At 41.5% G+C, this 23,473-nt stretch overlaps 1 protein-coding gene across 1 annotated transcript in view; it reads left to right on the top strand.

The window, feature by feature from the left end:
• EPHA6 (EPH receptor A6) overlaps window positions 1-23,473 on the top strand; it is a 4,848,151-nt gene that overhangs the window by 4,812,194 nt on the left and 12,484 nt on the right. Inside the window, exon 16 of the mRNA XM_044072160.1 lies at window positions 8,515-8,664. Coding sequence (XP_043928095.1) covers window positions 8,515-8,664 — 150 coding nt within the window. The remainder of the gene's footprint in view (window positions 1-8,514; window positions 8,665-23,473) is intronic.

The following is a 23,473-nucleotide window of genomic DNA, read 5'->3' as shown; positions in this document are numbered from 1 at the left end:
TTAGTAAAGAGAGCACTGGAGTTGAATCACTGATCGCAAAGTTATCCCCAGTGAAACAGCCAGCCCATAGCATAAACCACTGCTTACTACAATCAGCTGCAAGCAGTGGTAAGGATGTAAGGTCAACACAGACTAAACTGAGACCTGCAAGCTGACTGGATGTAAAGAACAATTCAAGGAAATACTTGGGGCTCTAGTACTTCAGGAAAAAGAGTGAAGCGGTGGAACTGAAGAAGAATGGCAGCACCTAAAAACATCATGTGTTAGGACTACAGAACAGATACGTGGCTGAGCCAGGTACGGAAATAAGGTAAACAAGGAAAGCTGGTGGTGGAACGTAGAAGTCCAGGAAGTCATCTAAAGAAAGAAGGAGTGCAGGAAAAAGTGGGAGACAGAAACGATGGATCAGCCTAAGAAAGAATACTGGTTATATAACAAAGGGATGAAGAGAAGAGTTGCAATAGAAAAGAACAGGGCATCAGAGACACTCTACCAGCTTCTGGAAAGTACCACAGTAGATGGCACAAAGACTCTTTATCAGATTGCAAGACAAAGATAGAAAAATAAAGAAGATAGTCATAAGAGATGGTAGAAACAACCTACTCACCAGTCTAGAGGAAATCAAAGGCAAATGGGAGTACTTCCAGAAGCTTCTGAATGAAGAAAACCCCACAAAGGCTGTACTGCCCCAGACACAACCTACAATGAAAGAGGAGGAGCCCCCATTGAAGAAGTAAGGACATCACTAAGGAAAATCAAGTCAGGGAAAGCAAAGGCTCAGACGAGGTCATGGCAGATGTGATCAAGATGTTGGGTGAGACAGGGGAGAAATGGCTCCTGAGGGTATTCATAGCAATGTGGGAAGAAAGACATATCCCAGATGACTGAAGAATAAGCCTGCTAGTGCCAGTGTTCAAGAACAGAGGGAACATTCACAACTGTGGGCAGTATAGAGATGTCAAACTCCTGTAGCACTGCATGAAAGCTCTGGAGAGGGTCACTGATAAACGAATACATCGAGTAGTAGAAAGTATGATGGAAGGAAAGCAGTTCAGCCTTCAGGATGCAGCATAACCAACCGGATGTTTGTAGTGAGACAGATTTATAGACTGTCACTAGCTAATGACCAGCAGTCCTTTCTAAGCCTGGAAAGTTTTCCTGAAAGAATAATGATGTCCTGCATCCAAACAGGACATTGAAGGTCAGGCATTTATAAGCTACCTCTGTCCATAAGGGACATGGGTGCCAGGCCCTGTGTAAATTTCCTATTCCCCATCCACTGGTTAGGGTTGCATTTAAACTGGGTAATAGACAAACTCAACTTCTCATAGATGGGAAGTCTGTTCCATAGGAGGGGAAGTCTTTGGGAGACATATCTGTCTCATCTGCATGTTCTGTTTAATACGCACACAAAATCCAGATCCCTTTATAGCCTGCTACAGACCACCCTCCCAAACCCAGGAACCCCACTCGGCCTTCCTGAGAACACTGGAAAATATGAAGGTCTCTCCAAACACCATTATATTGGGTGACTTCAACTACCCAAACATAGACTGGGAGCATTACTCTAGCTCCAACAACCTAGCCCAAAGGTTCCCAGAATTTATAAACTCATATGCTATGGAACAACTTGCTACCACTCCCACAAGAGGAGAAAACATACTGGACCTGATCATCACCAACATGGGGACTCTATGCTCCAGACCAGAAGTGTATCCCTCACTGGTAAGATCAGACCATAAACTAATCTCACTGGATATTCACATCCCGACCCCACTCCCTGCCCAGAAAACCACAGTGAAAAACTTCTCTAAAGCAAATTTCATACTCCTCAAAACTGAGGTGGAATCCTTCAAAGCCCCCGGGCCTGTGGAAAATACGGCCCAGACTGCAGAATCCTTTATAAACGCATTCTATGAACACCTTCAGGAATGCATGGATCATGCGATCCCAAATAAAACCAAGACCCAATCCTCCAAAGGCAGACGTCCTGTCTGGTGGACCCCAGCCATAAACAAACTATACAATAGAAGGAGGAAGCTACTAAATGATAGAGCAAAATCCCAAAAAGGGAAGGCATCACTGATCAGTATTAGCAAAAAACTACGGGCACTCATAAAATTGTCTAAGGCCAGCTTCAAGAGAAAAATTGCACAGGACACTAAGGATAATCACAAGGCTTTCTTTAGTTATGTTAGGAATCTGGGTGGTAATTCCCAGATATGCTCAGAATTAGTCCAAAATGACAAGAAATACACTGAATCCACAGACATTGCCAACATCCTAGCTGACAGGTTCAGCGCAAACTTCTCCCCCCCTCCCCACCAAAAGGGCAAATATCTATCCCAGCAGAGTGTTGCCCCCCTGACATCTCAGATGCTCAGGTAAGAGCCGCCCTCTCCAAAGCAAAAAACACAGCATCAATGGGAGCAGACGGTGTCCCAAGCTGCGTCCTACATGAACCCCAAGAAGAGCTAAACGCAAACATAAAACTACTGTTCAGTCTCAGCCTTACTACAGGATATGTGCCCAAAGAGTGGCGTACAGCAACAGTGGTCCCTGTCCATAAAGGTGGTGCCTCAATGGATCCTGGAAACTTTCACCCCATAAGCCTGACTAGCTTGGTCTGCAAAGCTATGGAAAGGATCATCATGGACCTCATAAATAAAGATATTGGGGACCTACAGACACTGGATCTACCCAGTTCGGCTTTGTTAAGGGCAGATCCTGCCTCTTAAACCTGGTTGATTTCTTTGAAACAGTCACCAAGGCCATTGACGAGGGGAAGGTGGTCCACACAGCCTACCTGGACCTTGCAAAAGCCTTCGATACAATACCCCACTCGAGCATTATAGATAAGCTCACCAGTTTAAATATAAACCCCTATGTCACTAGATGGATTGCAAACTGGCTCAAGGACAGAACCCACATGGTTAGAATTGCTGGAGCCATGTCAGACTCCAAACCAGTTGCAAGTGGTGTCCCACAAGGCTCAGTCCTGGGACCTCTCTTGTTCGGTATATATTTCTCGGAGGTACAGGCCAACACGGAAGGACTGTGGCTGACCAAGTTCGCAGATGACTGCAAACTGGGTGCCATAATCGACTCTCCAGCCGACACAAGCATCCTCTAAAAGGGCCTCATAGAAACAGACAACTGGTGCCAGAGCCATGGCCTCAAGCTAAATGCCAAAAGTGTATAGTCATCCCCTTTGGCAAAACAAAGTGCCCACAAATTACCACATAGGTGGTAATCCATTAAGTACAGAAGAAGTAATTAGGGACCTGGGGACCCAAGTTGATAGCAATCTCTCATTTGACAACCACGTGGCCAAAGTGGTTAGAAAAACATTTTATATAGCCCACCTAATCATGAAGGGATTCACATCTAGATCAGGGGAGGTCATCGTGCCTCTTTACTCATCCCTCATCAGGCCCATAATTGAGTACAATGCCCCTTTTGGGATGTACCTTACCAGACACCTGCAGCAACTGGAAAGACCCCAAACGTACCTCACCAAGAGGATCAAAGGGCTCAAACAGATGCCATATGCTGCCCGGTTAAAGAAATTCCAGCTCTACTCAGTGGCATACCGCCTGCTCAGAGGCAATCTGTGCCTGATGTATAAAGCCATGTCCAACCCAGAATTAATGGACATGCTGCACCTCAGAAAATCCAAATCCCATCGAGCTACTCGCTCGAGAGACTTGAACCTCAGCACTGAAATAAATAGGACATGCTGGAGGGACAGATTCATAACCCAGAGGCTCCCTTCACTCTGGAATAAAATCCCAGTCCAGGTTAGGCAGAGTCCCTCATTGACTCTCTTCAAGAGGAATCTTGATGAGTGGATGGGAGATCGTAGGTTTACCCCGGGTATCACTTCTGTGTCACTGTTAGACAGAGGCACAGTATACTAACCTCGAAAAAGGGCATAGCAAAATAAATTTAAAATGGGTGGCGAAAGCCAAACACATTCTGGCTAGGCTTATAAATGCCCTAGGGCAGATAGCCTAGTATGAACCTATGAACCTATGAACCTAGACCTTGTATTTCTGGTACCTTTTGACTTATGAATATGCAGGAGATTCATAAGTGTGGGGTTTGTGGGATGCCTTGTAAGCCAAGCATAGATCATCCCTCAGCAATCTGTAGGGGACTGAGTAGAGGGAAAGGGCTTTAAGGTGCTCTGTATAAGGTAGGTTTGTTACACTTTGCATTCTTTTTGTAAGCAACCTCTGAGGTCACTCTTGTTGATGCATATGGCTGGTCAGGTACATACTGAAGGGAGTGTTGTACTCTATGACTAGTCTGATAAAGGCAGAGTACAGAGGGATAATGATCTCTTTGGCTCTAGAAGCCATGCCCTTGTTTATAATTTGCACAACATAGAAGGATTTCCTCACCACTGTGGTCACATAGTGGCCAAAGGTAATGTTACTGTCTATGTGTGTACCCAGATCCCTGACCACTGGGTCGACTATTAGGGGTGTATTATCAACATGGTAATTAGCATTTCTTAGCACTGAGTTTAATGTCTGTATATTATGATAGTACCTATGTTTGTGAGGCTTCCTTTGGAAACTGTTCTATGAAGATATCAATACTTCCACTTTTGTGGATAATGAGGCATATTTTTACACATATGTATACATTATTTATGAGTATGTAACATTCATAGCATAGAAAGCTGTCTGCACCCTATGACTGACCATGGCAGCATGCTGGACACCCACTTCATCCTCAAATAGTTGTATGCTTCGGTGTTTTTTCTAGAAAAAGACTCACAAAGTTCCTTTAGAATATATTTAATTTCTCTATATATACATATTCTACTTTGAAAATGCACACTGAATAGAGGTTCACTGAGAGGATGCAGCTTTGAAGAGTATAACATGATGATAAGAGGGAACTGGACATCCTAGGTATCTGGGAATCAAGGTGGAAGGGCAGTGCATTAAAGCCACTTGGCTTGGGATCCACAGTCTACTACACAGGGGGAGGACATACTAGAAATGGGGTGGGGGAATTGGGGTGAGGGAGTGTCTTCAGAAGACGGAGAGGGATGTCATCAGAATAAGTGATAGACTCTTGGCAATCAGATACAAGTGTAAGGATAGAGCACTATCCCTAATGTTTGCTTGTGTCCCTTGGCAGGGTTGTGCCCCGTGGCAGGATTGTGAGAGAGGAAAAGAGCTACTAGATAAAGAAGTACAACATGAGCTGGTGTCAATAAGAGGGGTCCTGAATACTCATATCAGGTTACATAGAACAAGATATAAGGACTGTCTGGCCCACATGGGTGAGATAACAACAATAAAGAAAGATAGACTATTCTAGAATTCTGTCAGGCAAATGGCTTATTAGTAGCCAACACATGCTTCAGCAAGAAACAGTCAGAAGATTATATACAAAAGTAGCCTTCGTGCAGCTAACTTAGACTTCCTTCTAGTAAGGAAAGGGCATTGGGGTAGAATAATAAATAAATAATTAATAAATAAATAAATAAATGTAGTGAAACAGTCAGCCTACAGCATAAACCACTGGTTGCCACAATCAGCTGCCACCAGTAGTCTGAAAAGGCGCTAAAGTCAACAGGCACAAAGATGAAGACTTGTATATTGACTAGAGTGAACACAAGAGTTCAAGGAAATACCCTTGGCTGTAGCACCTCAGGGTAAAGAGAAGACAGGTGAGCTTCACAGGTGTATACATTCCCAAGCTCATAGGTACTTGCCAGACTATTGATCCATGAAATTGTTTAGAAGCCTGGTGCTCTCTTACCATGACATTTTTATCCCTTATAATTTAAGTACGACTAACTCAGAGGCAGGCAGAACATTTACGTGTTACTCCTAGCCATAATGGATAGGTGTAAATTTGTGGTTTCCCATGAATCTGTCCAGATTAATTTTGAATAGAGTAAAGGACGTACTTTGTTTTATGTGGAGAGGAAGACTATTCCAAAATAGTGGTGTGTTTGTGATACATTTCTATCCCTCCAATATGTGCTTTTTATATTGTTGTAAAGATTAAGATCTCATAAGCAGGTGTTTATGCTCCACTGGGCTTGAAGATTTGCAATATATCTCAAAAGACAGTGTCTGTTGAGGCTGTTTATGTGAGACAGAGATTTCCTCTCAGTAGCCTTTATAAGACCAAGAAGAGGGACAAGACTTTGAGGTGGTTAGTGTAGTTTCTATGAGTTAGGCCCTTGATTTTCTTGGTCAGAAATCACTGTGGTCATTCAGCTTGTGTAATTTGTTTAGACTGGTGCAGACCAAAGTGACCATTATACCCAATGATTGACATAATAAGTGCCGAATACAGTGGACTGGTCACATGTGAGGAACTAGACTCCATACTGTTACTAGTTATGAAAAAGGACTTTCTCACAATAGTGGATACATGGTGATAGAAAGATAGTTTGTTGTCTACATGTGTTCCCATGTCATTAACTACCAGATTGATGCTGAAGGGTGGGGGGTTATTGATATGATAATTACAAGGGACATCATGATTGCCAAAGGAGACTATTATACAGTTTTTACCATTTAGTTTTAGTCCATGGTAACATCACCAGCTACTTGTTTGTGAAAGGCCATCTTGGAGGAACTTGGTTTCCTCTGCAGAGTTTATGATGGCAAACCATAAGTCCTTAACATTAGCTTTGACATCCAGGAAGTAAATGCTAAAGAAGAGTGGCCAAAGCACTGATCCCTGGGGTACACTGCTAGTTACAGGTCTTTTGGAGGAGATAGAGCCACCTTACCCTAATGTTATGGGTTCATTTTGTGAGCCAGTTTGCTATTCAGCGAGTTACCTAGGAATTAACTTTAGCCAGGAGAGGTTATCAATAATAGCTGAGTGTGGAACAATGTCAAGTGTCTTCCCAAGGTCTAGATATGTGCAGCATACTGATTTACCATCATCCATTGTTTCAATAACCTTTTTTTAAGAAGTCAGCCAAGTTAAGCAGGCAGGCTCTGTCCTTGACCAAACCAAACAGGCCTTCAAGGAGTGCGTAGGTTACCTACGTCCTTATTTATAAATTCCATAATGATCCTTTCCATAACCCTACAGATGAGGCTGGTCAGACTTATGGATCCATAATTTTCCTGGTCCGTTGATGCCCCACCCTTATGCAGGGGGATGACTGTTGCTGTCCTCCATTTTTCCAACTCAAAGCCTGTTTGGAGACTGTTATTGAATAGCTTGTTTAAGGGGTTTAACATAGATTGTGGTTTCTGTAGGCAGCAGACCATAACTATAAGTATTGGTTGAATATCATTTCTTTCATTCATATTTCTGTTTTATGGTTTCATCTGTTAATCTGTTGTTTCTTGCTCATGACTTTTCAAGAAATCTTTTTATAATCATTACAGAAGGCCTGGTTGAAAAGAAAACTGTTAATGTTCTGAGTGATGCACGGATGCTAACAAATGAAGATGTGGATCAGCCTGTATATGGCAATCCAATAAATGTCATCCTTCAAGATCCAGGATTAAACTTACCTACTGATACTTGCTAAATTAACTAGACTCCATTATTAAACACCACTCATCCAGTGGCTGATGTATAAAACAATTATTTAATCCCATTGCAGTAAATAGGGAGTCAGAAAGCTATTCAAGGATGGTTCAATTAAATCCAGTTTTATCAAATTGTTTTAATCAAAGTCAGCCTTTTGCTGATATTACAGTGAATGCAAGGCTTGTTGTTGAATGTATGTAGGCTCAGTTTTTTTGTTTTGTTTAGGATTACAACCAGGTTTATGGTTAAGTTTTAGAGTTAAAATTACAGTTGCAATTAACTTTAGGTTTAGGGTTAGTGGTTAGATGGGCTGTCCTATCCTGTATGAGAATATGGTGGACTTTACCTCCTGCTTAAAAATTCTATGTGTAATTGTGTGTGTGGTGAGGGTGGGGTCTATGTGTGTGTGTGTGGGGGGCAGTGTTTGGATGTGTGTTTGAGTATGTGGGGGGTAGGTGTGTGTGGACTCTACCTCATACTTAGAAATACTTTGTGTAATTGTGTGGGGGGGAGGGGGTCTATGTGTGTGTGGGGATGGTGTTTGAATGTGTGTTTGAGTATGTGTGGGGGGTAGGTGTGTGTGGACTCTACCGCATACTTAGAAATACTTTGTGTAATTGTGTGTGGGGGGAGGGGGGTCTATGTGTGTGTGGGGGATGGTGTTTGGATGTGTGTTTTGAGTATGTGGGGGGTAGGTGTGTGTTTGTCTTTTGAGCATTTTGTTTGCATGTTTGCATTTTTGATAAGAGTTGTATTTCATCAAAAACATCTTGTGGGTTGATTTTCAGCTATATGAACTCACTTATGTTGTCTTTGATGAGGCTACCTTCAAAGAAATAACTTAGACTCTCAGCAAAATATCAAGTTCTCTGAAGAATATATTTGTCAGATCCAGAATATAATGAATTGTCATGTGTCTAGAAGGTGGTGTTTTAGACTATTACCTTTTCTCTGTCATTAGTATTTCTTCCTTATTTTCAGAATGCCGGACTCCCCTGGAGACGTCAGTGACTATCCTATGTTTGTGACAGTAAGTGAATGGCTAGACTCCATAAAGATGAGCCAGTATAAGAATCACTTCTTGACAGCAGGTTTCCTAACGTTGGATTCTGTGACAAGGATGACAATAGAGTAAGTAATTTATGGAAAAGACTGCAGCCTAGGTGATCATTATTTGTAGGGCATGTACAAATCAGAGATGTATGTTTCTTCTAGTACTGCATATATTATTGCTGAAACAACAATTAGGCCTGCCAGAAAAGATCTATAAAATATAATTTTTTAGTTAGAACTGATACTGAAGTTCATGTAATCAGCCCATCCATTTAGCTGTTAACTGAAATCATATCCATGAGAGCTGCATGTATGTCCTCTGTAGGTACCTTACCGCCTACTGTTTTTGTTTTTTATGTGTAATAAGTAACGGAAACTGTAGGAATATATATCATTCTAAGAGGTGTGTTCCATTAACTGCAGTAAGGGAAGTAGCTGGAATGCAAGAGCCTACTGTTACCTGATCCTGCCTACCCCCTACCGACCCACCTCCTCACCCACAGTGGTTATGTTTAGGACTGCATTATGCCTTGCAGCATGTGAATTCCCTCTCTGATGTAATGCGTCTTCTCACACAGTACAGGGTAAGCTGCTTGTTCACCTTCAGCCAATTCTACTTTATACACCTGACAGAAAATAAAGATGGAGTTTAAGTGTAACTGGTAGGTGCAGAATGTTAAAGCAACAGCCTGCAAATAAGCTATGTTTTTTTACTTCATATTGCTTCACGTAGATTCCAATCGCATACTGTTTTACTCTAAGCAAGGCATTTAACTAGAATAGACAAAAAACATTGGTCACATGGTTAAACTATATAAATGTTGTTCTTTCAGCTTTTCCCGGTTAGTGGTCACCACAGCGGATCACCTATCCGCTCATGATTGGTAGTGGAGTTTTACAGTGTCAAGTTGCCAGCCCGGCACCCAACCTTACACAGAAGGCACATGTATGCAACCACTCATGCCTAGAGCCAATTAAGAGTGTCCAATCCACCTACAGCATGTCTTTGGGAGGAAACCGGAGCACCTGGAGGAAATCCACGTGACCACAGGGAGGACATGCAAACTCTGAACAGAAGGTACCCTAGCCAAGGATTGAACCAGAGAACCTCTTGCTGGGAGGTGGCAATGCTAACTGCTGCACCACCACAGCCACCCCATGTAAATGTTCTAATAGCTTTAATAAAAAATCCAAATGTCATCACATAGTTTCAGAGTTTCAGCAAAAGCAATACACCCTTCATGGTTTAGAAGCTGAGAAACTTCTAGATGCAGATTACAGAGGTTGCATAGTTACCTAACATGAGGGAGGAGGAGCTCAGAACCATACTGGACAACAGACTTTTTAAAAGTACTATATAGCAGCCATGTTTACTCTTAGCAATGAGTGCCAGCTAGGTTAAGCATCCAATGAGCAGGATCCTACCTCTCCCACATTTTCTTAATAACTCCCTCTGTAAGCTCTAATTTGAGTACAATTATGTGGTTCAGTAACAGACATTTTGAAAAATGTATGCATTTTTCACTATACAGCATTTATAAACATTAGTTACCATCTTGCTGTTATGTCCTAAGCAGGTACAGAACTATAGACTATAGAAGTCAACTGGGCTACATGGTCATTTATACCTTGCCAGTACACATATTCAGACCATAGCTCACTTTTTCAAGGAGAGGTAAGCCAGTCATGTGTGTGTGTGGGGGGGGGGGGGGGTTTGTGAATTCCTATCCAATAGTCTAACTCATTTTTAAAGGAATATAGTGCATCACGTTGTTTGATATGGAGTCTGAGTTTATTCGAGGGAAGGGGTGGTTTGTTGTGTGATAGAGCTGTCTCCCCATTGTGATTTGTTTATTTGCTGGACCAGGTTCAGATCTGTCTCTGGTTCTACTTTTCATTGTACTGTCTGATTTGTGGTGATATAAGAGGTCTTGCCAAGTCCCTAATAGCCAGAAAAGGAGGGTACAGATCACCCCTAAGGAATCTATAAGGCACTGAGTACAGGGGCAGTGCCACCAGCATCTAATAGAAGCTCACATCTTGTAAACCCATGATCTTTTTTGTTACGAAACACTGGAGTGTCTTCAACTACATAATATGTCCAGTATGGTACATCCCAAAGGGGGTCATTATATTCTGTGATGGGCCTAATCAGTGCAGGAAATAGCAGTGTAAGGACTTCTTTGGATCTAGGAGAGATACCCATTGCAATCAGTGGCACCAGATAGAAGGATTTCCAGACCACTGTTGTAACATGATGGTCAAAGGAGATGGGGACTTATCTACCCAAGGTCTCTCGCAACATCTTCATTTTGGACTTGGGTATTGCCTATACTGTAAGCTGGGTTGAGGAATGGTTTATAAAATGCAACAGTATTACTCTGTTTAACATTTATTTAACCAATTTTCTGTGCATCATCAATTATCATGTGAATGTTCAAATTGTGACTTCTGTACAACAGAAGGGGATTTGAGGAAGATACCCACTTTATAATTATCTGCAACCTTAGTTAATCACAGATATATTTTTTTCAATTTGGAGATAAGAAAATGATATACCAAATAGTAGAGGACCTTAAATGGATCCATGAGGGACTCCACCAGTTACCTTCTTGCTCTTTCAGGGCCATCTGCCACCCTCACTGTGTGGGTTCTGTTCCTCAGCCAGATTTCTATCCTCCTAATTACATAGGTTCATAAGTGTGTACTAGGCTAATGGCCCTGGAGCCTTTACAAGCCTAGCCCATAGGATTACCCTGGCATCATGCTACCTGACCTTAGTTCCCAGTGCATCTGTCGAGCAGAGCCACTGGAGTGATGCCCAGGGTGAGTTTTCTATTTCCCATCCACTCATCAAGATTTCTCTTGAAGAGGGCCAGTGAGGTGCTCTGTTTGACATGTATGGGAAGTCTATTCCATAGCATGGGCAGTCTTTGGGTTATGAACCTGTTCCTCCAGCACGTTCTGTTGACTGTGGTAATGAGGTTGAGGTCCCTGGAGCATGTGATGTGGAGGGATTGGGATTTCTTTAGATGTAGCATTTCTAACAGAGCTGGGTCAGACATGGCTTTGCAAGTCAAGCAGAGATCGCCTCTAAGTAGGCAATATGAAGCAGAGAATAGTTGGAGTTTTTTGAGTCTGTCCATATAGGACAAGTGTTTAAGGCCTAGGATCCTCTTTGGGGGTACTTTTGTGGCCTCTCCAGTTGTTGCAGGTGTCTAGTGAGGTACATGCCAAATGGGGCATTGTACTCAATGACTGGTCTAATGAGAGAAGAGTAGAGGGGACAATGACCTCTTTCTTCCTGGATGCAAAACCCTTAATAATGAGATGTGCCACATAGAAGGACGTTCTGACCACAGTGGCAATGTTGTGGTCGAAGGAGAGGTTGCTGTCAACCTGTGTTCCCAGATCTCTTATAAAGCTTTCTGTATTCAGTGGACTACCATCGATGTAGTAATTCATTGGAACTGGGTTTTCCCCAAAGGGGATGATGACACATTTTATGGAATTGAGCTTAAGGCCATGGTTCTGACACCAGTCGTTGGTTGTAGTGAAGCCTTTCTGTAGGATGTCAACATCACTTGGGGAGTTAATAATGGTTCCCAACTTGCAATCATCTGTGAACCTTGTCAGCCAGAGTCCCTTCGTGTTGGCCTGGACTTCAGAGAAGTAGATACCAAACAGGAGAGGACCCAGGACCGAACCCTGTGGGACTCCACTCGTGACTGGTCAGCAGTCTGATTGGAGTCAGCTACTTTCACACTGTGGAAAAACAAACGGCAAATAAAACTAATAAAACTAAAAAACGTAAAACAGCGACAGAGCAAGTGGTATAAAAAATTAAATGTTTACTGACACAAATAACCAAAGCGCTTTTCGTCAAGCCCAATGCCTGACGTCTTCAAAGGAAATGACATAACATTAACATTCACATTAATATAATTACATAGTTATCTAATCATCTAAAAAACCAGCCTGCTACAATTAATTAATCATCAATCTATTGTTGATACTAAACCAAACCATACTAACACATTATAAGCTCATACCCATAAACATTACATCATTGATGTTAATACTTACACAAACACAAAAATATATAAAATATATCACAAACTACTTTTAAAAAACTTTAAGTGTGTTATCGTCTCTTGAGACTTTTTAGTTTTAAGAGACTAGAGATTGAACAAGTGTCATTTATGCCAGGATGGCAATAAGCATATAGTCTCACCTGCCATAATAACTCTGTTTCCTCTAATTTTAAAGGTCTAGGGCCACCTCTTTGGTTTATCGGGGTGTAGTCAATTGCAGTAAATGTAAAACTGTGGTCAGGATTAGCAGCAATGTGTTTAGCTAGAGCGTTTTCCATTTTCAGATTTTTGATAGCATATATGTGCTCATATATGCGGTCTCTCAGCCTTCTCACGGTTTTCCCGATATAGAAGGCTGGACTATACCCCGATAAACCAAAGAGGTGGCCCTAGACCTTTAAAATTAGAGGAAACAGAGTTATTATGGCAGGTGAGACTATATGCTTATTGCCATCCTGGCATAAATGACACTTGTTCAATCTCTAGTCTCTTAAAACTAAAAAGTCTCAAGAGACGATAACACACTTAAAGTTTTTTAAAAGTAGTTTGTGATATATTTTATATATTTTTGTGTTTGTGTAAGTATTAACATCAATGATGTAATGTTTATGGGTATGAGCTTATAATGTGTTAGTATGGTTTGGTTTAGTATCACCAATAGATTGATGATTAATTAATTGTAGCAGGCTGGTTTTTTAGATGATTAGATAACTATGTAATTATATTAATGTGAATGTTAATGTTATGTCATTTCCTTTGAAGAAGTCAGGCATTGGGCTTGACGAAAAGCGCTTTGGTTATTTGTGTCAGTAAACATTTAATTTTTTATACCACTTGCTCTGTCGCTGTTTTACGTTTTTTACTTTCACACTGTGGGTTCTATCTGTGAGCCAGTTTGCAACCCACCTAGAGATATAGGGGTTAATGCCTAGCTTAGTGAGTTTTTCTATGATTCCTGAATGGGGAATGGTGTCAAAGGCCTTGGCCAGATCAAGGTAGGCTGTATGAACCACCTTGCCTTCATCCACAGCTCTGGTGACTGACTCAAAGAAGTCGACCAAGTTGAGCAGGTATGATCTACCCTTCACAAAACTAAACTGTGTATAATCCAGAATTTGAAGATTCCCTGTATCCTTGTTTATTAGGTCAATGATGATGCATTCCATAGCTTTGCATATCAGACTCGTCAGGCTAATGGGGTGATAGTTCCCCAGGGTCTGTAGTCACTCCTCCTTTGTGGAGAGGGATGACTGTAGCAGTGAGCCATTCAGTAGGGACAAAGCCTGAGGTGAGGCTGTGATTGAACAGGGCACACAAGTGAGGTGCCAGTTCACTCTGCAGTTCATGTAGAACACACCCAGGGATATTGTCAGGTCCAATAGAAGCTGTATTCTTGGCCTTGGACAGTGCTGCTTTAACCTGTGCAGCAGTAATACTGGGTGCCTGGCAATTGACTGGTATTGTTGTTGGTCCTTTGGTGGGGGGGGGGGGGGGTAATGCTGGCAATGGATCTGTCAGCCAATATATTGGCAATATCTGTTGGCTCGGTATAGGAGGTACCATTGTGCAGTAACTCAGAGGAAATCTGGGTATTGCCGTGGAGATTCTTCACATTACTATAGAAGACCTTGTGGTGTCTTTACTATCTGCTGCAATTCTGTTTTCATAGCTAGCTTTAAAGGATTTTATGAGGGATCTCAACTTTTTGTTGAAGCTGATAAGGGAATTTTTCCAGTCTTGGGACTTCACCTTTTTCCACATCAGTTTCCTCCTTCTGTTGCAGAGTTTGTTTATGGCAGGGGACCACCAGATTGGCTTCCCTAGAGGAGAACATATTGGTTCTATTTGGTATGATGAGATTCATGCATTCGTATACGTGTTTGTACAGTGCATTGCTGTATGATTCGGTGGTCATGCAACTATTCTCCATTTGCATGGCTGCCATGAAGTTAGCCACCTTTGTTTTTAGGAGCCCAAAGTTAGCTTTGGAGACGTTTTTCATGGTGGTTACCTTTGTGAGGGGTGGTAGGAAGGATGTGGATTTCCAAGCTGATTAGTTTGTGGTTGGATCTAACCAGGGAGGAGTTGACTATTGGTGTAGAGCAATGGTTGCCCATGTTAGTAATGACCAGGTCAAGGATGTTAGTACTTCTAGTGGGGGTAAGAACAAGCTGGTCCAGGGCATTGGAATTAATGAATTCCAGGAAATGTTGGGCAAGTGTATCGTTACATGAGTAGTTTTCCCAGTTAATGGAAGGGTAGTTGAAGTTGCCCAGTATGAGAGTGTTAGGCTGGACCTTAATATTCTCCAGGGTGCTTAGGAACGTGGAGTGTGAGTCTTGCGACATGGTTGGGGACCTACAGCAGGCTACAATCTGAATTGCTGTCTTACCCAATGTTAGCTGCACCTGAAGTATCTCTCATGTGTTATGTTGGGCTATCAATCTAGAGGTGTGTGCATCATTTATGAATTTGGAAACACCACTGCCTTTGGAGCTTCGATCCAAGTTCTGGGGCCAAAAGGTGTGTAATGAGTTATAGCCTGGTAGTGCAGGATTGCTTACTGCTGCCTTGAACCAGGTCTCTGTTACAGCACAAATGTCAATGTTCTCCATTTTAAGGAGTGCTTTGAGCAAGTGCATTTTGAGATTTAGATTTCTAGCGTTGAGCAGCATGACCCTCAGATTGCATTTGTTTGTAGCTGTTATGGTGGTAATTTGGTCTTTGGAACACTGCCTAAAAAAGGCACTATAGGGGTGGTACAAAACCTTGGCCAGTATCCGGAAGCCCAGGGGTGACAGATGCAGGCCATCTCTGTCAAAGCATTGAGGTCTGTCAATCATTTCATCCCAGGCAGACGGATACTGGATCATCTTACAATGACACCAGAAACTTAGCCAATTGTTGAAATCAATCATTTTTTTACTTGTACTGTGGTATCATTCTGGGTGATGGTAAGATGCTGCTCAGGGCTAGGGTCATACCCACCTAGGCAACATAATCCAAGAGCTCCTCCATGTCTCTTTTCATGTAGTCCAGGGAGGTACGTCTCAGGTCATTCACACCCACATGTACAATGACAGTCATATTTGTACCTGTTGTTGAGGGAGTGCGTGCGTTATGTGGCAGATCCTGGCACCTGACAGGCAGCTGACTGTTACTTTCTCCTTATTCAATCTAGTGAGTTAGACATCAGTGTGCCTCACTATCGAGTCACCTATGACTAGTGTGTTGGGCATTCTGTTTTGCCTTAGGGGCTTTGGTAGAGTGGCTCACTGTTTAGGACAGTTATGTCTCTCATGATTAGTGTTGTGTTGTGGTGGTTGAGTGTGTTTCTGCCTTGGAGGTCTCTGCTGTTTGGGTAGATTTTTACTGAGAACCTCCACGAAGGTGGGTGTGTGGTTTGTGTTTCTATGTGAAAGCAGTGCTGGTGTATGTTCTGGAGGGCTATGTGTTCCATGTGGTGTGGTGCAAGTGTTGATCTTCTCCTGTTGACCAGCTATTCCAGTCTTGGCTGGAGAGTGCGTGGCTTCCAATTTGGATATATAAGTGCATCTCTCGCAAGTCTGAGTGTTGGGAGGTAAGATGAGAGGGATGTCAGTGTACACGAGACAGTTGCTACATTGCCTCAGGATGCCCAAGTTCACCAGGTTAATAGGAAAAAGCACAGGGAACTGTCATTTTAGACATGCCTGGAGGGGTGGGCCTTAATAATAAGTACTGGAGCTGTTTCCTTGTAGAACGTTTAGTGTGCTGCAATAATTGCTACAAGAAGTCTGGTAAAGTGCTAGACTAATAAGCTAGTAAAAGTGCAGGAGAGGAGAGGAGACAACTAGCAAATGTAAGGGAAAAATCAAAGAGCAGACTTTGGCACCGCTCAGAAGCTTACAAACAGTCCTGGATGCAGCAAATCTGTACCTGGACTAGATTAGTTACAGGAAAGGTGGGAAACAAGTGCAAACATGAGGTCAGTTTAGCACATTTATTTTGTTAATTATGTGAGCACGTGGTATGATATCAAATATTTGGGCAAGGTCAAGCTATGTTATATGGACAGAATGACTGCTGTCCAGGCCTTGTGTTACCCTCTCACAGAAATTTACAAGATTTATTAAACAGGATACTCCACGAACAAAGCCAAACTATGGGGAAGGCGAGAACAAGAATAGAAAGGAAATGGGAAGATCAGATCAGGGCTAGAGAAGCATCATCTAAGAGCGGATAAAGATGAGCTGATAACCACAGGCTTCCTCTCAACCAATCAAATGAGTGCAAACAATATCGTATATAACATTGGGGGAGGCCTGATACATTGCTGTCGATCTCAGATGGATTTGAAGGAAGTGCATGGAAGCTGGGTTGTGACTTAAGAAAGACTGAGAGAGTCAAAGAGAGGAAAAACAAAAAAGTGAGAGATCCAAATGTTAGTGGGTACCCAATCCAATAAGTAGCTGTAGAATGGTTTTGAAGTTAGTAGAAGGAGTCACATTAATGGTACAAGAGAGAAAGTTAAAGATTGAGGATTTAGCACAGCTATGAATCAAGAATCACCCTGATAATAACCTTTTCATTTTCAGGGCTCATGTTCTGAATTTTACCTTTCTTTGGGTGGCAGCTTCCATGGGCAGTTTTTCATAGCTACATATAATGGCTACATATATACAACCGATGTCGGAGCTGTCTTGTGACTTCACATTATTCTGGCATTCTGCGGGATGCATCATTGGCAATAAACTTCAGTCACTGATTTTATATTAGTATGGAAGTATTGGCAGATTGATTTAATTCAGATGATAAGGGGTGGGGGCAAAGATGAAACATAAAGGAGAGCTATGTGAGCAGAAAGAAGCTGGAAAGGAGGGTTTAGGGGTTTAGGGGATGGGGGTAAAGGACAGAATAGAAAGATGAACATGGTTCACAAAGTTGGACAGGTAGACAGTGGTGGAGTTAAGCTTGATTAGACCTTTATTTTTATTTATTTTATTTAACATTTGTTTACTGAGATAGTCAGACTGGGACAGAGCCCATTTTCAGAGGAGGCCTGTGAAGAAATGCTCCAGATGTATGTCTTTGGAATGTAGGAGAAAACCGGAGCACCCGGAGGAAACCCACACGAATGCAGGGAGGACATGCAGACTCCACACAGAAGGCACCCCAGCTGAAAATCAAACCAGAGAACCTCTTTCTGTGAGGTGGCAATGCTAACAACTGAACCATTGCACCTTAATGAAGGAACCCATCCAGTAGGGCAGTTTGCAGTCTAACTGCTCTGGCAACTGCATCATCGCATTATCCTTCCCTGCATGCATCACTGCACAGTCGCATTATCCTTCCCTGCATGCATCACTGCACAGTCACATTATCCTTCCCTGCATGCATTACTGTACAGTCACATTATCCTTCCCTGCATGCATCACTGTACAGTCACATTATCCTTCCCTGCATGCATCACTGCACAGTCACATTATCCTTCCCTGCATGCATCACTGCACAGTCACATTATCCTTCCCTGCATGCATCACTGGACAGTCGCATTATCCTTCCCTGCATGCATCACTGCACAGTTGAAAGTGTTGAAGCAGGACACATCTCAGGTGATGTGTCCAGCCTCCATGCACCCCTATCAGATACTAAGGGTAGTTATAGAGTAAACCATCAGTATCATCAATATAGAGAATACAAATAAGTTCAAAACTGAACTAAAAAACAAACTACTTTTATAAATCATGGATTTGCACATGCCCTAAAACCAGTAACTAATCTCCAAATTATTTTTTCCCTGCTCCCTCCTACCATCTGTGTCCCTACACTCACAACCTCCTACAACCCATTTCATCTCTTAACACCCTCTCATAGCTATCCCCTTTTCCACATCCCCCTCTCACTACCCCCCTTTAATTCCCAAAATAAAATACCATTTTATCTACCCACTTTCTGTTCCTCTCACTTTCATCTCCACAACATATAAATATTGTTTATTATATTGCCTTTCGTTCATTATAAGTAAATCTTCCTAAAAATGTACATAATGGACACCAACTCTCTCCTTTGTATCATATGCTTATAATTCCTGTTGTATATAGCATCTGATATTTTATCATTATTGTAATTTTGATGTAAAATGTAAATTGATGTAATATGTTTTCATGATTGTGAGCACTACTGGAACTTTTCACCCCAGGCCTCTACTGAAGATGGGTCTCTTGCCCAGTCAGACTTTCCCGGTCACCAAATCCATCTATTCATCCATCCTCACCCCCTTTTTCCCATTTTGCATCTGGGGTCTGGGTGTAACTTCAACACTGACAATCATCTCAAGCCAAGGTTTTCACCGCCTGCTGGTTAGCCATGCCACAGTGGCTCATTCATACCATTCACTTCACGGACACAAGTGCACCTACGACCAATTTAGAGTTTCCATCCACCTACTGCAAGTCTTTGTAATGTAGGAGGAACAGGAACACCTGGAGGAAAGCCACGTGACCACAGGGAGGACATGCAGACTCCAAACAGAAGGCACCCCAGATGAGAATCAAAGTGAAGAACCTCTTGCTGTGAGGCAGCAAAGTGTGAAACATGGGTTGATGAAGTATGATGGCTGTGGAGTTGGAGTATTTCTTCTACTTGAGTCTCTTTGATCAAAGTTTTATTTTGCCTGAAGACATGCAACATAAAGTTTTTTTGGCTTTTTGTAGGAGATTTGCAGCACAGTGCATCAACGTCAGAAGGTATAGGTTTTTATAGCTGGTCTGGATATGATACAATCTTTGAACTATAAAAGTTCTGCTAATATACTGCAAAAAATATATTTTTCTGGTTTTAAATTAATGCATGCATCTTACAGGTTATAGTCACATAGCAGTTCTATTGATTACAGCTTCTAGGTTTTTCTCCTGTGTTAAAGCTGGCATCAAACCGCATAACAGAAATTGGTTTGAAATTATTTGTATCATTGCAGTGTAATATACTGTATAATTATTATGTAATAAAATTCTAATTGGTAAAGACATGGCTTTGTTAGCTCAGATGCTTGTAGAGCCTGGGGTCATCAGTGAACAGTGGGGTCCATGGTCAATGAGAAAGCCTGAGGTCATCAATGGACAGTGGGGTCCACGGTCAATCAGAATGTTGTATGGGCGGTACATTTTTCATTAGATATTGTAAATACTGGATCACATAAGCTTGACAGTGTCTTTCTAGAATGGTAAAGATTAAACTGCCCAGTCAAAATACCAAAAATATGCCCTTATATTAGAAATTATCCTTTACAAATACTCTCCTGCAAGGCACTCAGTTTGAAAAATATCAACATTCAATATAAATAAAGCTCATATTTATAAAGGGATATTTTCCTACCTATGAAGGATCCAGGAAAAGATTTGTTGCTGTTAAGTCATCTAAAGGGTGTTTGATTATAGTTGGTGACAAGATTATTGATAAGCAGATTAGATATGTTGGGGTCATCATTGGGAGTCATAGATCATCACACTGGCAGGTCCCTGAATTTCATCTAGCACTTCTTAGAAGAATTTATGAATATTACTGGATAATATCTCAGGATTTCTGGAAGTTGTGACAGGAAGTGTACAGTGGGCAGAACACCCTCGGGGAGCATTCCCTGCCCTAGACAGGAACTTGTAGTGATATGTAGTCTGATAAGTTTATCTGACGTGCTGCTATATGTTGGACAGGTACATTTATGTCTGCCTAAGTACTACGTTCCTTTTCAGATTAGACAAGGCAGTTCTAATGAGCAAACTTGGGTATTTAATAGCTGCAACACTATTAGAGACAGCTTTATAATATAAAATGGTTTTAATAAATTTAATAAATAAAGTACTTTATCTGGATTTATTAAAACCATTTTATATTATAAAGCTGTCTCTAATAGTGTTCCTGCTTGCTTGTTCGTAGTTTCGTGGAGTTTATCAGTTTACTTGTCAGTATTTAATAGCTGGCTTGGATACCTTACTTGTATATACCTCAAATGAAACATTGGGAATTCACCAAAGTTTACTTTAAAGATGAGAACTCATTAGACACAGGGGGGTCAGCAGGGGGAGTTGGCACCCTTAGAATGAGAATATGAAGTTGTTGGTTTGCTTGTTTGGTTAACGTGCAGGTGAAATGGAGCCCCAGGGCCCCTTTCTCAGTTATGACCTAGTTACAGATGTAAAATGTGTCCAATATAGAGGTCTATGATTGGGTGTCCAATCATAACCACGTTATTTGTTCAAGACGTGAATGCCAACAAATCTGCCCTCAAGGTGAATTGCAGCATCTGTGCTGAGAACACACAATAATGAGTTGTGATCGGTGAGACTAATCATAAACTTATCAACTCCATATACCATCAGTTACAAAACAAAAACATAAAATGCATTAAAGCACTTTGTGCATTCTGTCGCATAGACAGCAAGTAAAGTAAAATGTCAGGGAGACCTAGTTTAAATAAGTTACTTACAGACTAACAACTGTAAATGTCAGTGGACATAGGAGGGAAGATATTCAGGGACCAAATGAATATCCCTTCCCTTATACCCACCATCACAGCACTTAGAGGGTGTGTTACATTGTTGCACTCTTCCGAAAACATTGTTACAGTCAGATCTTGCACTATAGGAGTGTGTAACAGGCTTATCTTTTCATCTGATTTTTGAGCATAATTATTGCGCTCCGTGCACTACGATATATTAAACAGATAAAAAAGCAATGATTTGTTAGAGAAAGAAAACAGTTGTTTACCTGAAAGGACAAACAGCAAGACAATACAACAAGATGTACAAGCAGTTATTCCTAGAAAGGACTTCTACAATAAGACATTGTGCTGCTAATACATCTAGAGGACAGTTTAAATAACAGCGCATAATATACAAATGGGTATGTAGTGCCCGAGTCTAAGGATAGAGGTGTAAATTCTCGTGCCATGCAGATGAGGACTCGTGGAGGCCTAGTCCCCATTTTGAAATTCTCCTTGTGTGCAGTGCCAATGTACTTACAATTTTTAATATAAAACTTGTAAGCACTGGAGCAGCCTTTAATGGCCAGTGGGGATATGTGACATGGGGAGCTCTCCACTTGTATGGTGAAATTAGTACTGAAGGCAATACATGTTGGAAAGTCCATATGCCTGCTGCACTTGTTTTGACATATAGGTGGACCTCTGCTCAGATACACCAGGAGTCTGTAGGTGCTGGATGGAGACCCCACTCATGACTACTAGTGCTGTGTACAATTCTCTGCCCCACATAAGAAACAGCTCAAATCTATATTACTTAAACAACTGAGAATGCACAGTGTTATTGCCAATGTACAGGTGACCCTGTAGGGATAACTGATTTCTGAAGATCCCGGCAGCTCTGTTTTGGACTTAACTATTCTAAGCATGGTTACTGATATTCATTTACATAAACTGCTTGTGAATCTCATTATGTACACTTGACATATATTACCCATAGCCTTGTCTCATTCACGTAATGTAGTACACAGTTAGGCATACTTTGACCCCCAGCAGGACATCACAGAGGGGACAGAGTTCAGTGCAGAAACTCCCACAATGCTACATGTGTTTTTAAAGTCTGGTCCAGTATTTCATGATATGCCATATCTGACGCATCAGTGAATATTCTAGTACAAATTGAATTCATCATAGATATGCATATATTCTCTGAATAACTAAGCCTGCTATTAGTTTTATCGGTGTCTTCAGATATTTAAAAAGGTCTACATCACATAAGCACTTAAATGACTGATAACCGTAAATATACATTATATTACTTTGATGACCCAAAATGTGATACTTCCATAAGTGCATGAGAATTGATCATAATCTATAGTATACTAAGATCTGCAATCTCATGAGAAATGGTTTGCTGCCATGTTAACCAGTGACATGAATATATAAAAATGGTCACAACAGTCATAATAGAACAGTTATTTTATCATATGTAATTGAGATTATAAAAAAGCACATTACATGTAGAAGACATTTAATTCCACACAGTGTCAGAAATGTGATATGAGCCTTTTACTGTAACAGATACCTGCCTCACATATGACAATTTTTGGTACTTACGTATTATGGCAACCAGATTTCCGCACTGCCATTATTTGTACAGTTTTTGTGAAGAGGTCTGTTCACCTAAGAAGGGGTGCGTCAACTGTTAGGTACTAATGTGTCACATAGTTCTTCACATAAGCAGAGGAATAACGGTAACATTCCTCTTCCCTGGTAACATCCTTTCCTGCTGTATTCACATGCCTACTGCTTGCCACTCATCCTTAAAGTTACAAGTGGTGAAAGGCAGCACATTCCCAACAAGAGAAGCAGCCCATTTTAAAGCCCTTTCTGTGGCCACAATGTAATCTGCGATAGTTACATTTTGGACAAATTTTACTGAAACCCTCTGCATGTACAGGACCTCTTTTTAGTACTGTAACTGCCTTTTTGCCAGTGAACAAGTTCAGAATTACACAAATATGTGTGTGAAATGCACTAAAGTCTAACAGTCCTCGACAGGAGTCCCGCAGTGGAGGAAGGTGGCAGTCCCCCAACAATCACAGAACCTTTTGTTACTCTTTCCTACAGGCACATTGGCTTTTCATGATTAGTGTCCATGTCAAGTTAAGGTGTATTTTGTGGGTCTATATCAGGTGATCAAAACTTTAGGTAATTGAATACCTAAAGATCGACACCTAAACAGTGAAAGCTGTAAATATCGAATGGCCAGTACATGAAATTCTTTCATAGGGAAAGAATGCGCTTGGCTGTTATTGGGAATCTGCCGTTTTCT

Source organism: Protopterus annectens, chromosome 5.part0 (assembly GCF_019279795.1).
Source record: "Protopterus annectens isolate FY-2018-M chromosome 5.part0, PAN1.0, whole genome shotgun sequence".
Lineage (NCBI taxonomy): Eukaryota > Metazoa > Chordata > Ceratodontiformes > Protopteridae > Protopterus > Protopterus annectens.
The sequence above is the reverse complement of the archived record's forward strand: the minus strand, read 5'-3'. Positions and strand labels throughout refer to the sequence as shown.